We start from the raw sequence: 18,025 nt of genomic DNA, 5'->3' as shown, positions 1-18,025 counted from the left end.
CAAGACAGACACATCAAGGCACCGCCAATCTGGATGGAAATTAAGCGCTTCCAGTTGCCAAAACATCGATCCAGTATTTTGGCTACGAAACTTATCTGCGTTTCCAATGAGAGAAGAGAAGAGGGTGGTAATATTCCGGCATTATTTATCTCGTCAAGAGGCCCCCCAAAACCTGACTCGAGCAGTCATCGGAAATCGGGTGAAGTCAGTACTCGCTGATGCAGGGGTACAGGAATCACCAGGCAGTACTCGATCAGCAGTCGCCTCTCTAAATTGGTTAGAGAATTACCCCATAGATGACATCCTGCAGAGAGGTAATTGGCGCCAAGAAGCTACTTTTAAAACATTTTACCAGAGACCGATAGACACACAGACTTCTACAGCGGGGGAACAAAATATGTTGACCTCTCTGTTCAGCCCGGTGCACTGAGCCTAAAAGCAAGGATATGTATGTTATACCTAATTCTCATGTTAGGTTCATCCACCCTATCTTGCAGGATCTATCTTGCTTTACCAGGTGATAACAAACAGATATCTCAAGGGACTTCATAGTCAATAGCGAATAATGAAAGGAGTTTTACCTATACCATTAAAACTTTTATTATTCTTGTTGACTCTGAAGTCCAGAGAACACCTACCTGGTTTCCTTGAGACATATCAAATTGAATAACCAAAGACAAAGGACGCTACGATAGAAGCGTCGGTCCTGCCAGCCTGCTAAACAAGATAAGCAACCAGAGAGATAAATAATCGAGAAGAAAAGGGGGTAAAAAGGATCCGGCACAGAGTAACACATTGAGGCAAAAAATACGATCAACATCTCAAGGGACTTCAGAGTCAACAAGAATAATCAGAGTTTTAATGGTAGGTAAAACTCTTTTCATTCTGTATGATATACCTAGGTACCTAGCCATCACGGTCGAAATTATCAAAATATTCGTTGATATCGAACGCTCCTGATCCATTGAAAATTTTATTACTTAGTTGGTAGTGATACATTTTTATGCTCGTCGTTAAATTGTACGGTGAGTTACTAAACTCACAGCTATCTTTATTCCTGACTACAAATTCATTTTCTTATCCCATCAAATAAGATATCTGCAACTAAGTAGGTATATAAAATATTCCTTAAAATATGCGTGTATTATGTTTTTGATCAGCATTTTCCAAAGAGAACCTCATTCGTCTTTGGAATTTTCCGAGATCGACGAAACAGTACCTTCAGAATATTTAATTTATTGTTGTTGACGAAATGCAATCACAAATTCACAAGTATTATCTAATTTTTGTCGATGGTCGTAAGAAATGTCAAAACAAAGTAGTATGTCGTGATATCGACTCCTCCGTTAAAAAATGTTTTAACCGTTTAACATAAGATAAACACCTTCTAAATGAATATGAATAAAACTTTCAAGACACTTTTAGTCATACCAACACGACCTGAATACTGTTAAGCATTGACCACCTCTGCTTTACGAAGGATCTTCCAGCGCAATTGCAATGGAAAAACCCGTGCTGGATTCTGTAAGTGTTTTATTCATTAGTTAGGGAAAGATAGTGACGGTATCTTTTTCATAATATATCGAACAAGTCTGTATGTTCTTCTTCGCATCTGACGTTGTGTAATTTTGGCTATATTTCTGGAAATATTTTGTTCCTCACCTATGGTTAAGTCCCGTGTGCACAAATATATTTTTAGAATGGGAGATGCATCTTCATTCTTTATTGATGAATTATTTCTCGCAAAAAGTAGCGTAATCCATAAATTACAGCAATGATCGACTTAATATCGGATGATTTAACATTTTTCATTTATGTAAACATTTCATCGTGTCATAAAAGTTGAAAATATTCCTTTGCGAACTTTCGAATATTTTGATATTTCCGTAATTTTGCTCTACTTAGTCCCACCCAAATATTTTGAATAATGTTCTATTTAAATAATCTGTCATTACATCATGTGCTTACCTGAGATAGTAGTGCCAATTTTAAAATATCACCTAAATAGCAGACTAGATACCCAGACCCAAATGAATCATTTCTATTTTGAAAAATTGTCATACAACTATTATTAATTGAAAATATGGTATCCTGTCAATTAATACACTTATATTTAGGTAGGTAGGTACCCAACTATTTATTTAAAATTTCAATCGACCACCAATATAAAAATGCCATGAAACATGTACACCCGATCCTCTTTGCACGGGGGATACGTGGGAGAAACGGAAAAACTGCAGTGTTGATACGAACAAAAAGAAGTCAAGGACTCATAAACTTCACACGATCGAGACAAAGATGGAAATTATTAAACGTTCTGATAGCGGTGAATCTTTTGCATCAATCGGACGTTCGTATGATACAAACAGGTCTACGATATATTGTGATAATTGTGGAAATATATCTTTAAAGATTATGACACAGCATAGTTATGGATGAAATGGAAAAATCTTTGTCATCATGGATCGATGACCAACATCAAAAAGATGTCCCTCTGAGTATTTCAATTATTCAAGCGAAGGCTCTTAGTTTGCACAAAGATTTGAAGGCTAGATTAAAAGAAGATTTTAACACAATTTTCAAGCAAGTAACGGTTGGTTTATGTTAAATTCACTGGAGAATTGGCTGATGAAGATAAAGATGCTGCAAAAGAATTTATTTCCTCATTATCCAAAATTATTGAAGATGGAGTATATTCCTCTAGCCAAATATTTAATGTAGATGAGACAGGTTTATTTTGGAGAAAATACCTACTCGTACATTCTTATCTAAGGAAGAATCAGTGGCCCATGCCAATGTTAATTTATCAACCAAAAAATCCCAGAGAATTGAAAGGGAAAGATAAAGAATTGGTTCCAGTCATTTGGTAATCAAATAAAAAAAGCCTGGGTTACTGCGTTAATATTTAAAGATTGGTTCACTTTAAATTTCACGCCAGCAGTTAAGCAATATTGTAAAGTTAATAATTTACCATTTAAAATATTTTATTTAAAATAAGAAAAAGAAGAGTGGCAAACAGTTGACTGTTGATAACTTTTTAAGGGAAACACCCGCAAACCCCGCTTAAACATGTCTCTTAAACGCCTCTTAAACATTTTATATTTACTTGATAAATAAATATTTTAAAATACACAATTTAAATATTTTTTTACTTCCCTCTACTTTCGAATATTTATCATTCGCACACAGTTTCAGGAACCAATTATGTGTGAAAGTCGAAGTTCTCCTGTACATAGTTTTCGATTAAAATTAAATGTATTCATTCAGTGTCCCTACTTGACAGTAAACCTGCCCGTCTACTGCTGTTTTTCGCTGGCGAAAAATCACTCTCATCGCTGGAAATATTTAATGACGCTGACGCCAAAGCACACGGCGCATCTCTCGTATCAAACCCGAAATGACGACTAGTAGCGCCATGTATCCACGCATGTATGTCTGGGCGGTATCCGGTGACAACATAATATTATGTATGCACCAGTAGCATGCGGTCCATTGCAACATAATTTTTTGATAAATATGTACATACATACGTATTTTTATTGTTTTTTAAACCGTGTTAAAGCAAAAAAATCAGTGTAAATAAAAAATAATCGGTACTTTTTCTGAACCGTGTTATTTCGAAACCGTGCAAAAAGAGGATCGGGTGTACTTAGCTCCTTTTTCAATGCAAAGAATTCTGATTTAGAATATTACTGTTATCAGCTGAAGGTAATTGGATGGAATTTAAATTTGAATTGATCAAAACATAATTAAGTAGGTACTGTGGCACCCCCGTATGGACCCCATCTGGGGATGTCTCTGTGTATCTGGAGAGGCCCGAATCGGTATCAAACCCAACAAATAGTAAAGCGCTGATTACGAAAATAAATAATAATAACAGCCGAGCCGGCAATGCCGTAGAGTAGATTATAACCGTTGAAGATTTGAAACGTCGCTTTTTTTTCGACGATGGCTTTTGCTGGAAAAAAACACAAGATGGCGGGCAGAATGCTACAAATAGCTAAATCGGGAACACGCCAATTTCTCTCCTCCATAAAATTAAATTATTAAAAATGTAACTATTATATAATATTAACTTAAATATACCTTGCCGTTTCCAAAACAATTCCGGTGTGTTATTGCTCACCTCCACATCCCGAATCAGACGAAAAACCAGACAACAAAATAAAAGTGACAGTTTGCTATTCACTTACCAAAATGGAGGGAAATGATAGTACTTAGAATAAAAATTATATATATTATGAAAAATCATTAGGGAAGTCCGAAAGGTAGAACAAAAGGCAACCGGATCGGTGAGGTACTGTTAACACATAGGACCGAAAAGAATTAAATCATCTTCCGAAAGTCTTCCTCAAGCAGTGGATTGATCAAGGATAATGATGATAGCATTCTTTTGACAGTTGAAATCTCGACCTATCCATATATATAGATAAAATCGGAATACAGTAGGCTACCTACTGATTGATATGTTTTCATTTGTAGTTCAGCCTAGAAGGGCTCAAGCAGCTAGGCGCTCGTCTCCAGTCCGGCCGTCGGGTGGGGTCTTCGCCTCAGCAGTATCTGGAGAGCATCACGGCGTGCGGCCCGGCCACTAAACATGTCTTATACGTGGAAGTCGTACCAGCACGTTACCTCAAGCTCGAACATGTCTCTGACAGTGAAGAAGACCTTAGCGAGGTTCGTTTTTAAATATAATATGTATATGAAATATATGTTATACTCTCATCATATATCGAAGTATTGTATTTATTCAGTAGTTGAGGCGAAATGTTATACCAAATAATTTTATTACTTTTCTAGTAAGTTAAACTTTTTTTATTCAATAATACACAAAATTTAACAATTTAGCTTTATTTATTGGACATAGATAATTTAGTATAGAAAAATATTAATACCAAATGTAACTTGAACCGACAACCATTGTCCTCACATCCTGTAGCGGGCCCCCCTATCTATCGCTAAGGTTAAGGGCAGTGTGATGCTCTACAGCAAATGGTGTTACGTGGAATCCCATGGTTCTATAGAATTAACTGTTTAAATGAACTTAAAATTGTTTTAAAATGATTTCGGTTTTTGACAGTGATGCATGCGATAGTAGACTGAAGTTTGCTACAAATGAATCTGCATTTCAATATGTCTTGCAGGTTGTTCAGTCATTCTATTCTTCAATGCTTGGTCTTATTATTGAAACCGTAAGGCTAATGGGTGTAATATGCGAATCTGTCATTACTATTGGTCCCATAAGTTGTTTTCTTGTGAAATACAGTCATATTGTCATTCTTGATTTGGTTTATTTGATGGAAACATAAGCCCACAATTGATTCCAAAAAGTGTCATAAATATTTCCTTTAAATAAATCTGCTCAAATGACAGTGTATATTGTGTTACAGACCAATTTGATACCTTTATAGTCTAAATAACTTCTTCAAACACAGCCTCAGTTACTCTCAGAATAAATTGACTGAAAAATCAGTATTTAATCCTTTCAACTTTCTTAATTAACTGCAGCAAACTTGAATTCTAAGTAATTTCGTCCTGTTCACAATATAGACTCGATTTGATTAGACATTTTTACATGCCCAGCGCTGTATGTATGGGTTAATATGTATATGCAACAAGTTATTACTGACTCAATGATGCCATTTCACGTTACTCTTTTAAATATTTCAGTTTACACAAGACCCCCTCATGGAAAGACCCCCATCGACCCAGCAAAATCCGATAAAGAAAAAAAAGTCCAAAGACAAAGACAGAGACAGAGTACGCGATCGAGAAAAGCATAGAGAACGAAAACTACGAAAAGAGAGGGAAAAAGAACTGAAAAAGGAACTGGAAATAAAAAAAGAAATCGAGAAATTAGAAAAAGAACGAGCGAGAACGCCTTCTCCGTCTTCGACCCTGCCGTCACTTCCATCGCCCCCGAGGTCAAGATCGGCTAGTCCTATTATCTGGTCACCTAAGAAAAAGAGAGTCAAGAAGAAAAGGTCTAAGCATCCCGTCAATAATTTTGTTTGTAATAGGTCCAATTGTGATTATGAAGCTACTGATATTAATATGCTGAACTCACACAAGAAGTCGGAACATAGAGGGAAGGATTTTCAATGCGACCAATGTATCTACAGAGGGTCTACCGCTTCCGATCTAAGGTATCTATGATGTTCATTTATTTTACATAGTTGCCATAGATAAATGCCAACATCACTATGGATGTATTGATGCGTACAAAGTTAGTAGATTTCAACTAAAAACACCATTGCATGGGTAGGCAATGCATCTTATGATAAAATGCACAAAAGATATTCACATTTACTTGATTGTTGAGCTGTCACAATATGTTTTTTCGGTATTTTGAGGTTGTTGCAGATGACATTTTCAAGAGATAATCTAATCAAATTTAGCTATTGCTATTAACATACTACATTAGAAAAAGAACAGAAATTCATACAATATTGTTGATGTAAGTGCAGTTAACGATAGAAATCCCATTAACCTTAGCTAATTTCTAGCACTAGAAGAAATCATATCTGCATGGTCAGGGTTAAATTGTTCCACTTTGTACTCAAAATATGTTGAAAATCGTTTGGTTTAGCAGACAGCTAACCTTGCTCAGAGTAAAAAAGAAACAGTAGTTTATCACCTTATCGTATTAGTTGCGACCAAAGATACGAGATCGGATATTTCATTTTACTGTAAGAGCCAGAAACCATGATGTTTTTAAACATTGTCCGCCGTCAAGGAGAAAAACATACAACAACAGCCCAAAAATCAAACATGATAACAACTAACCTTAAAAGTCCAAAACAATAGATAAACATATCGTAGTATATTCTTGGGTTTTCACCGTGTCTCCTTCTTCCTTCTTTACTCGACGTTTACTTTAACAAGCCCGAAACGTCGAGTAAAGAAGGAAGAAGGAGACACGGTGAAAACCCAAGAATATACTACGATAAAAAACAACCGTGAAAGCCTCAAACATTATAATAGATAAACATATTATTTTCAATAACTTAAAAAGAACTCATTGGAATCTGGAACTCGCCACTTCATATTTCTTATAAGACCTAATCTAATTATAATTTATTATCGTATTTTCCAGGAAACACTATAGGCAACATTCTGGGGAAATACCGTACATCTGTAAAATAACTGGCTGTGATTTTCGAGCTAAACACAACAATAGTCTTGTATATCACACTAAAAAGGTTTGATTACATTTTAATTCCATTCCTTCCATTCTTAATTAAATTAGCATTCTTGTACCTAGGTGAAGCATATGGGCTACTATACTAATAAGCTTTAAGGTGAAGTCTTTACTGAGCCTTTTTTAAGGAGGCACCTAGCAGAAAAATACGAAGCTTGCAATTTGAGACATTTTTTTGATAATTTACAATTTCAACTGTATTAATGAATAAATATGTATCTGAAAACATTAAAAAGAAAATTATTTTTTATTTTAAGTCAAAGATAAACTTACAATTGTAGAAAATGTAATAAAATGTGAATTTGTTGAATCGGACCGCACCCTATAATTACATATATTTTACGGTCATATTTATTATTAAAATTTAGTTTATTAAGTTTTCTAAGCATCGCCTAAGCGATTTTTGACTAATTCGTAGTTTTAAAAATTTTTATATCTACGAGGGTGGGTCAATAAGTCCTTAGAAAAGCCGACAGGTGGCGCGACTAGTACTGTAAGCGGTTTGTTTTCATGCAGCGGCACTACCGATTCAGTATGCTGCGAAGTTTCAATCAGATTGGTCGGGTTGTTGTGTGTTTCTCGTACATTTAAAAAAAAAATTTGCTTGTGGAAAATGGAAAAATGGAAAATGGAGAAAATTGAGTTTAGAGCTGTTATTAAACATTTTAATATAAAAGGGTTAACAGCAAAGGAAATAAAAAATGAGTTGGATTTAGTTCACGGCATATCTGCTCCTTCACTTGCAACTATTTATAACTGGTTAAATGAATTTAAACGTGGTCGTACATCAACAAAGGATGAACCACGCTCAGGACGTCCTGTAGAGGTGACTACACCAGAAATGATCAATAAAATCCACGATATGGTGTTAAGTGACCGAAGATTAAAGTTGAGTGAGATAATTGAGGTTACAGGGATCTCAAAAGGTAGCGTCATTTCTATTTTACATGACAAATTGGGCATGAAAAATATTTCTGCAAGATGGGTGCCGCGTTTGCTCACAGTCGACAATAAACGCAATAGGGTGGTGGCCTCTAAAGCCCTGTTGTCGCTCATGCAACGCAATCCGGATGAATTTTTTCGTCGCTTTGTGACTGTAGATAAAACATGGATACACCACTATACTCCCGAGACGAAAGAACAGTCAAAGCAGTGGATTGCGAAGGCAAACCATGTCCAAAGAAGGCGAAAACCGTAAAATCAGCTGGTAAGGTTATGGCTACTGTATTTTGGGATGCACGTGAAATTATTTTCGTTGACTATTTGGAAAAAGGAAAAACAATAACAGGGGATTATTATGCATCTTTATTGGACCAGCTAAAAAACAAAATTGAAGAAAAACGGCCTCATTTAAACAGGAAAAAAATCCTCTTTCATCAGGACAATGCCCGTGTTCACACATGTTAACGATCAATGGCTAAAATTGAAGAATTGAAGTTCGAATTGGTCGACCACCCACCGTATTCGCCAGATTTAGCCAGTGACTTTTTCCTTTTCCCAAACTTAAAAAAATGGCTAAGTGGACAACGTTTTTTTTCAAATGAAGAAGTCATCGATCGGACAAATGCTTATTTTGAGGACCTTCCGAAAACTTATTTTTCTGACGGTTTGAAAAAAATTGAGAAACGTCTAACCAAGTGTATTGAGCTCCAAGGAGATTATGTTGAGAAATAAAAAAAAAAATACAAAAATAAAAACTGTTTTAATGCTTTTTTCTAAGGAATTATTGACCCACCCTCGTATTTTAAAAAACATCGATTTTTATAAAAAATATAAATGTGTATAACTTGAAATCCTTTTTATTTATATCAGGGTCAACAGTTTATATTATAATGGTCAACAAATTCACATTTTATTACATTTTTAACAATTGTAAGTTTATCTTTGACTAAGGGCTTGCGCAGACAGAGCGCGGTCAGGCGGTCTGCGTTCGGAGTTCGGCGTTCTTTGTACTGTATGGACTTCATACTGTGTGGGTACACAGCCGGCGGTCAGACCGCGCCGGTCAATTGGAACGCTAGAGTTCTGGAGTTCTATGCCCGGAATTACAAAGAACGCCGTACCTCCCGTCCAGTCCCGTCATAGGAATTTGAGCAGTCACACAACATAGAGCGAAACCACACGGGGGAGTGAGTACGCAACAGCGGTGCTTTCTCACTTCCACTCGCAGTCGGAATATAGCGGTCTCGCATTATGCAGCGCTTGTGTCAGTACAACGTTTGTAAACAAATGGAACGCTTATTTATGACCGCCACCTGTCTGCTGTCCCTGAACGTTAGCGGTCAACGGTCGGTTGAACGCAGAACTCCGACCGCTCTCTGTCTGCGCAAGCCCTTAAAATGTAAAATATTTTTATTATTTTCAGATACATATTTATTAATTAATACAGTTAAAATTGTAAATTATCAAAAAAAAATCTAAAATTGCAAGCTTCGTATCTTTCCGCTAGGTGCCTCTTTAAAAACGGCTCAGTAAAGGCTTCACCTTAAATGACAATTGGTTTTTTAGTCTTTTGCCTAATCCATTGGATCCTTTCTTTGGATTAAAATAAAATAATAAACAAGTGATTTATGCCAGATGTACTGAACGCACTCATGGCTTCAAAGATGGGCATGCTGGCAATTTTCCAATTACTTACTTAGTGTAGTAAGAAATGCCTAACCTTACTTTTATAGTGCATTAAAAGTTTTTTTTTAATTTTTACACAGTAGTTTTGCTAGTAGAGCGTCCATCTTGGAAGCTGGGGGCCGTCGGTTAGATTCTGTAACTGATTAAAAAATAATCGTCATTTCCGTTTGGGATTCGGTGAAGGGAGGTTTACAAACATAATCTGTTTGAGTAAAATTTATTTTATAATAATTATTTTACTTTACTATGCCTATGTCGTCGTAAATTTTCTACAAACACGTATCTCAAAAAATACTACTTTTCAGGAGAGACATAATATAACAACTTTATTCTCTCAGTTTTAAATTCAGAAATAAATTTTCTTCTATGAAATATCCATTTAGTATAGTTACACATGTTTTCATGAAAAAATGTTATGTTTCTTCAATCTATCGTACCACAATTTCGACCGATCAGTCATATTGTCGAAGATAGGAGAATGCGTTGCAACTTTACTGTGAATCACTCCACAATATTACTGCAGTAAACACGTATCTTGACTTACGAGAAAGAACTCCAGTATAATCGTCTGTCGGAGTTCAGTATTCTGTGTATTTACAAACACGTAACTAAAGATACGAGTTTATAATATATATATAAGTCTTTTATTGTAATACGATTTTTTGCATTGCTTAAATCTATTATGTTATAAAGTATGTTTTGAGATACGTGTTGTGGAATATGTGCGTATTCAAATTCTGAATTCATTACATCAAACAACTCAAAACTGACAAAAATTGAGATACGTGTTGTAGAAAATTAGCGACGATATAACACACTTCCGGCAGACATCCAATCGAAGCATATTATAGCGGTTTCATAATGACATCGAAATAAATTCTACAAGGTCTAGATTTTAAGAAGAATTGATAATGGTCCGATGATAATACTGATGGAGATAAGGAATCCTGAATATCAGACTAAATTCTGTAGACTAGCGATATTGCTGAGTGCAGCAGATACTTGGGGTTACTTATAGTGGAAAACAATTGTCTGTGTCATTTTTCCATCGGTAGAACTTGCTTAACTGCGATTAGGGTAGAATAATCGACCCAATCGTACTTACTAATAATAATATTTTTCTGACCATGTTGGTTTTCCATCAGTATCATCCGACGGGCGAACCTATGAAATGTGACGCAAGTGCGGAATGTATCTTCACTACTTACTTAAAAGCAGCCCTGAAGCATCACAAGATGATGGCACACGGAGGGGGCAAGACTCTAGCCTGCGAAACGTGTCCTTACAAGTTAGTAGTCTTTTTTCATTTGTTAATAATTATGTTTTTTGAGTGGAAATATACAATACAAAAAATCACAATTTTAATGAAATGTCCAAATTATCTTTTCTTTTCTTTTTCTTTTAATTTATTTATAATTTCTTAATTTTTAATTTACAAAAATAAAAATATGTGCACAAATTATGTACAATACTTTACTAATGCCACAGAAATCAAATAGCGATTAACAAAAAAACCATGTTTCTACTTGGTAAAATACAGTCAAATTTAATATTGAATGTCAAAATTATAAATTATAAAATTGCAGTCAGTCTGTTCGATTCGACAGCAGAGAATATTTTTTTAAATTCAGAATTTAGCATTGATTTGAATATCTATGGGAAATTAATGAGATTTAATATTTAAATAATAAGGGTAGAGACCTGATACGCTGGCAACATAACATTTTCTATTTATTTTTTATTACCAATAATTTGATATAATTGAACATTTTCAGATGTTACCTCATGGCTGACCTGCGAAAACATCACAGAGTACACACGGGAGAGAATCCGTACTCTTGTGACTTTGAGGGTTGCCGCTATGCCTGCAAAATTTCCTCCAACCTAAAGAAACACAAAAGAATACACACAGAGGAAAAGCCGTATGCCTGTGATGTTTGTGAATTTAGGTATACAATTTTATTTACTACATACATATACCTGGAGAGCTATTACATAAATAATGGGAACCATTATTTCGTTTCTGTTATTTGACAGTCTTACATAATGTGCTGAACTCAAAGACGGCGAAGAAATCCTTTTCTTGAGGACAGTCTAAATATATGAAAGTGTAGCTGGAAACAGGCTACTATGACTAATGATAAAATTAGCTGCAAGTCATTTCACAATGCAGATTCATTTGTATTGTCTGCATCTGCCAAAAACCTCGAGCATTTCAACACAATTTTAGATACATTCAATCAGTCAATACCATAAATTAGTATACCTTCAGGTAGTATTGTTTTGATAGTATTGTTTCGTATACCAACTTGTAACGAAACCAAAACATCCACATAATTAATATCTATGTGTGCCTGTGATAGAATAGTTCACATCAATTGCAATATAATTGGCAGTCAAATGCACTGAATCATTATTTAAAATATTTAAATGAAAAATCACAAAAATTTCATGTCATACGCATATAGTAGTAAAATGTCAATAACGGCTGCATTGTTTTAGTGCACCAACATACAGTTTTTTTCTGTGTCTTCGTGAGTCAGTAAGCTGGTTGGAAGAGAAAAACATTTTCATGACTTTTCACATACTTCACCCTACCACGCTCTACCATCTGAACATAGAGCCAGAACAAAGTCTGTCTATCGGTACATCCCATGCCTCTAGGTATGTGAGTCCTGAACCATGTATATAAATTTTATAGCACCGCTGTAGGATAATGGAGAGTTGGCGATTGTAACACTATTGACTGACATGCAGATTACTTGTCCCAGTCACGTGAAAGGCTTCTATAATATGATCACATCCGTCACCAAAGACTAACATATCGTAGATACCGCTTGCGATGTAGAGGAGGATGATTTTGACGATTACATGACAGTGGTCACTAGAAAGATCACCTAACTGTTCCAAAATGCAAACGAACCCCTTACATTTTTGTGAGACTGAATATAAAAGCGGTTGAAAATGATTGTAGCTCAATATAAATTTTTTTTTCCAGAACTAACTTCATCAATTCCCTAAAAGTCCACAAACGAACTCATACCAACGAGCGACCTTACTGCTGTGACCAGTGTGGCTATCGCTGCAACCATACCTCAAATCTGAAGAAGCACGTTTCCCGCCTGCATCCTGGTGCCATTTACAACATTGTGAAGAGGCCCATCACTGATACAACTTCTATGGCAATACAGACTGAAGGGAATATTCCTTAACATTATCTTAATCTTTGAAAACACCTAAATACAGTCTTCATTAGGTTTTAGAAACATGTTGATCGTGTTCTATTACTATAAACGTACTTAATTAATGTTCTAGAATCTAGATTGGGGAAACTTGTACAAAATGATCCCTTTAAATAAATAATGTGTTTTTACATAATATTATATCATAAGTTGATTTTTCTAGAGTGTTTATTTAATTACCATACATAGAAGAAAGTTTTGACCTAACTCCGTCGAATTTATTATATCACTAGATATATTTCTTGAAATTTCCAAGATTGTCTCTTTTTGTATAAGATTTTTGGGTTGTCAAACAGACAAGACGCTAGCCATATTCTTACGAAGATCAAACTATCACAAAGCAATATTACGCTTGCGAAATGAGGGGCATTATGTGATTTATGGAAAAATCAAATTGTGGTCCTGCCGGCGGATAAGAAAAACAAAAGAAAAAAGAAAAGAGTCATTATAGATACGGCAAATTATATTGTGAAAATGGCAGAACTAATGAAAACCCATGTACAAAAACCAATATACGAGGGTGGGTCAATAATTCCTTAGAAAAAAGCATTAAAACAGTTTTTATTTTTGTATTTTTTTTTTATTTCTCAACATAATCTCCTTGGAGCTCAATACACTTGGTTAGACGTTTCTCAATTTTTTTTAAACCGTCAGAAAAATAAGTTTTCGGAAGGTCCTCAAAATAAGCATTTGTCCGATCGATGACTTCTTCATTTGAAAAAAAACGTTGTCCACTTAGCCATTTTTTTAAGTTTGGGAAAAGGAAAAAGTCACTAGGGGCTAAATCTGGCGAATACGGTGGGTGGTCGACCAATTCGAACTTCAATTCTTCAATTTTAGCCATTGATCGTAAACATGTGTGAACACGGGCATTGTCCTGATGAAAGAGGATTTTTTTCCTGTTTAAATGAGGCCGTTTTTCTTCAATTTCGTTTTTTAGCTGGTCCAATAAAGATGCATAATAATCCCCTGTTATTGTTTTTCCTTTTTCCAAATAGTCAACGAAAATAATTCCACGTGCATCCCAAAATACAGTAGCCATAACCTTACCAGCTGATTTTACGGTTTTCGCCTTCTTTGGACATGGTTCGCCTTTCGCAATCCACTGCTTTGACTGTTCTTTCGTCTCGGGAGTATAGTGGTGTATCCATGTTTCATCTACAGTCACAAAGCGACGAAAAAATTCATCCGGATTGCGTTGCATGAGCGACAACAGGGCTTTAGAGGCCACCACCCTATTGCGTTTATTGTCGACTGTGAGCAAACGCGGCACCCATCTTGCAGAAACTTTTTTCATGCCCAATTTGTCATGTAAAATAGAAATGACGCTACCTTTTGAGATCCCTGTAACCTCAATTATCTCACTCAACTTTAATCTTCGGTCACTTAACACCATATCGTGGATTTTATTGATCATTTCTGGTGTAGTCACCTCTACAGGACGTCCTGAGCGTGGTTCATCCTTTGTTGATGTACGACCACGTTTAAATTCATTTAACCAGTTATAAATAGTTGCAAGTGAAGGAGCAGATATGCCGTGAACTAAATCCAACTCATTTTTTATTTCCTTTGCTGTTAACCCTTTTATATTAAAATGTTTAATAACAGCTCTAAACTCAATTTTCTCCATTTTTGTAAACAAGCAAATGTTTTTTTTAAATGTACGAAAATAAAAAACAACAACCCGACCAATCTGATTGAAACTTCGCAGCATACTGAATCGGTAGTGCCGCTGCATGAAAACAAACCGCTTACAGTACTAGTCGCGCCATCTGTCGGCTTTTCTAAGGACTTATTGACCCACCCTCGTAGTAAAACCCAACTGACAAAATCGAACTGGTGCATTCTTCTCGTAATCAAGGTAAAGAACTCTCGTAAGCCCAAGTTCACTTCTCGGAATATATGGCTCACCTAAAATTCACAAACCTGACTGTCCACTCCATCCGATAATCAGTGCAATTAACTCTCTCATGTACAAACTTTCGATATATCTGGCCTCACTTCTAGGTTCGGCTCCGCATTCGCTGGTGACAGTTGTTTCCGCATGTTGCTCACAGTTTTTAATTCCTTAAAAATTCAAAAGTGATCTGATTTTGATAAAAAAAATCTCATGTTGTCGTCTAACGAACGCCCACCCGATAGTGTTCGATTTTTCTGGAGAAGCCGCAATATCAGAAAGACTGTGATAACGTGGTTTTTGATCTGTGTTCTGTGACAAAGTTTGTGCAAAAAATCCAAAATATCGCTTAGGCGGTGGCGGGAAGCCCCCTGCATCAGATTTCGTTGGAACCATTCCAGAAAATCCGAAAACTGTGAATTTTGGTTTTCGCAAGTTTGTGTATCCAACCTTGGCCTCACTTCTGCGATCACTCACTAACACACCCTCATAATGGGTTAGATATTCACCACACTGTCAAGCTATTGACACACTCCATAACTTTTCAAACTTTATGATACTACGTCCCCTATTTCAAATGTATAAAAATTTCATGAAAAAATGTATTTTTTACACGAAGCAATAAAGGATTAAATGTTCAACTTTTTGCACCCCAGTGTTTGGAATCCACTACAATAGACACAGCTTACAAATTTGACTTTGTGAGTGAAATATTAGACTGAAATAAAGGATAATTATGTATTATGAGAATGAACTCACCAAATTTTCTATGGTGGAGTTGCTAGTCTCATCAGAATCGGCAGGAATCACTTTGTACAAGTTTCCTTACCTGTAATATAAAAATTTTATGTTCTGCCAAGATAATGTTAATATTAAATAAAAACTTTTTAGATAAAATGGTTGATCGGTGTCAGTGGAAGTTCAGGAGAGACAAAAAATCGTGTAACATAATATTACATACGTTTACTTTTGTATAATTCTAATATTGTTCTGCGATTTGATTTGTACATGGTATTGCCAGTATTTGTAAGTAAGTTGACTAGAAAACTATTACTCAATTCAGAAACATTAATACATTAAACAGCTCGTCTTGTCGTGTCAAAGTGCAGCAAAAAACACATTTTAAAAAATTCACTACACTTACACTGATGATTTACTAATAAATAGGAATCAACAAAAAGCCATTATGGGTGAGGAAAAGTGAGTTTTATCAAATTGGTATTACGTACCTAAGATGAATATGTATCTAATAATTTTCTAGAGTCTGCATAAAATTTAATTTATTTAAAACAAGCCATCTCGAAAAACTGGAATACACTCGTATTGCGGAATTCTGGAAGATTTTCTATGCACGGAATTTTAAATCTATCACTGTACTTCAATCACATCAAACGTACAGTCAGTCCTCGACTTTCGTCCGATTCGCTGTTTCGTACATTTAAAATTTTGTTTATAAGCAAAAACTATATGCTTCCGTGCAGTCGCTCCTCTATCCTCTGCCCCTTCAAATATTTCACCGTTATAAATTTTATAAACATGAGTGCTGATACGGTCAAAAAAAATTAAAAACTCATAAACTTCATATGATCGAGACAAAGATGGAAATAATTTAGCATTCTGAAAGACGTGATTTTACTCCAATTGACCGTTCGACTCAAGCCAGTCTACAATTGACATATATTTTCAAAGATTTTCTCCAAAAGACGGCATAGTTATGGATGGAATGGAGAGTTCTTTGTCATCATGGATTAGTGATCAATATCAAAAAGATGTCCTGAGTTTTTTAATTATTCAAGCTAAGGCTCTTTAGTTTGCATAAGATTGGTAGACTTAATTTCAAGCAAGTAAAGGCTCGTTTGACAAATTTAAACTGAGGTATTCTTTACATAATATTAAATTCACTGGGGACGCTTCCAATGCAGATAATAATGCTGCAAATGAATTTATAACCTCATTGTCCAAAATATTAATTGATATACACTTTTTGATGTTTTTTTTACATTGCTCTACATTTTTACATTCAACATTCGTACACATATTCAAAAACCATTTATGTATGAAGGTATAATACCATCTCATAATAAAATGCTTATCTTGTCATAGTATGTATATAGGTAGTTCAGAGAGGTGAATCAGAACATTTATCATCAAAAAATATTAAGATTATTTATATACATAATATTATTTTACATTGAAATGAGGCGCAGTATCGGATTTGTTTTAGTTTTCATTAAATTTGCCACATACTTACCATGATATTATCACAAATTCTGAAAAAGCGCGCCACTGGAATAATGCCAGAATGAAAGTGGGCACAAAAAAGTTCATATTCTGCTTAGGAGCGATGCTGACTCGGAAGTTGTAGAATAATATGACATAAAAAAAATCATTTTCACACAGCTAGGCTTTCGAACTCGGCAAACGCAACATATGACAGTGACATTGCTCTGAAAGAAGCAGTGTTGTGTTCAGCAAATCCGGTCAGTGTTTCTGTCATACTACTACTCTGGCAATACTGTCGCCGCGTTCGAAATGCTAGCTAAAAGAACATAATATGGGGCTATAGAGAGAGTGATACTTATAATTATTATCAGACTTTTTTTTACAAACAATATTAACTATTGTTAGCCATTAACTCCATCCATTGGCTTCTTGCTCTGGATTAACACACATTGAAAAAACAACATGATTTTTCCCGACTCAGTATTTGAACCTATAGTTCCAGATACGGCCACTTCTCCAAACTATTCCACTGCGAGCCTCCAATGGCATAATGATAATAAATTTGGCAAATTAATTATATGTAATTAAATGTGAATAATTTCAAATTTAAAATAATTATTTAATATTATATTGTATATATTAGAATAACTTAATATTATATTATACGTTGTATATAATGGTATTGTTACTGTGTCCTAAAATGAAATTGTGCAGTCATATCTATTAGACATAAATTTTTGTAGTATTTTTTTTATTGCTTAAAGCTCTTGTAAATAAATAAAACTTGCTGTGAAGTGAAATAGTTTAGTATTTATTTCATCCCTTCCCTATTAT

At 35.1% G+C, this 18,025-nt stretch overlaps 1 protein-coding gene across 2 annotated transcripts; it reads left to right on the top strand.

Moving 5' to 3' along the window:
- Positions 1-1,291: 1,291 nt before the first annotated feature.
- On the top strand, positions 1,292-16,511 carry LOC147071686 (uncharacterized). 2 transcript variants are annotated; one of them, XR_015070580.1, is made up of 8 exons: positions 1,292-1,524; positions 4,483-4,677; positions 5,671-6,146; positions 7,097-7,202; positions 10,975-11,117; positions 11,605-11,778; positions 12,828-13,591; positions 14,884-16,511. XR_015070580.1 is itself a non-coding variant. In XM_085946502.1 (8 exons), exons 1-7 carry the CDS (start codon positions 1,501-1,503, stop codon positions 13,039-13,041), a joined length of 1,332 nt encoding a protein of 443 aa, XP_085802628.1. In that variant the 5' UTR covers positions 1,292-1,500; the 3' UTR covers positions 13,042-13,074; positions 15,789-16,511. The 2 variants fall into 2 exon arrangements, 1 of the variants encoding a protein (XP_085802628.1); XM_085946502.1 differs by having other exon boundaries at positions 12,828-13,074; positions 15,789-16,511.
- The last annotated feature ends 1,514 nt before the right edge of the window (positions 16,512-18,025 follow it).

This window comes from Rhyacophila brunnea, unplaced genomic scaffold (assembly GCF_057557595.1).
Source record: "Rhyacophila brunnea isolate RB1 unplaced genomic scaffold, BYU_Rbru_1.0 scaffold_2, whole genome shotgun sequence".
NCBI lineage: Eukaryota > Metazoa > Arthropoda > Insecta > Trichoptera > Rhyacophilidae > Rhyacophila > Rhyacophila brunnea.
The sequence above is the reverse complement of the archived record's forward strand: the minus strand, read 5'-3'. Positions and strand labels throughout refer to the sequence as shown.

Bases quoted from the DNA above. Each gene is read 5' to 3' on its own strand.
- LOC147071686 (XM_085946502.1), top strand. From the start codon at position 1,501: ATGGAAAAACCCGTGCTGGATTCT. The intron at 6,147-7,096 runs GTATCTATGATG...CGTATTTTCCAG, and splicing joins TCTACCGCTTCCGATCTAAG to GAAACACTATAGGCAACATT. The intron at 11,779-12,827 runs GTATACAATTTT...TTTTTTTTCCAG, and splicing joins TGTGATGTTTGTGAATTTAG to AACTAACTTCATCAATTCCC.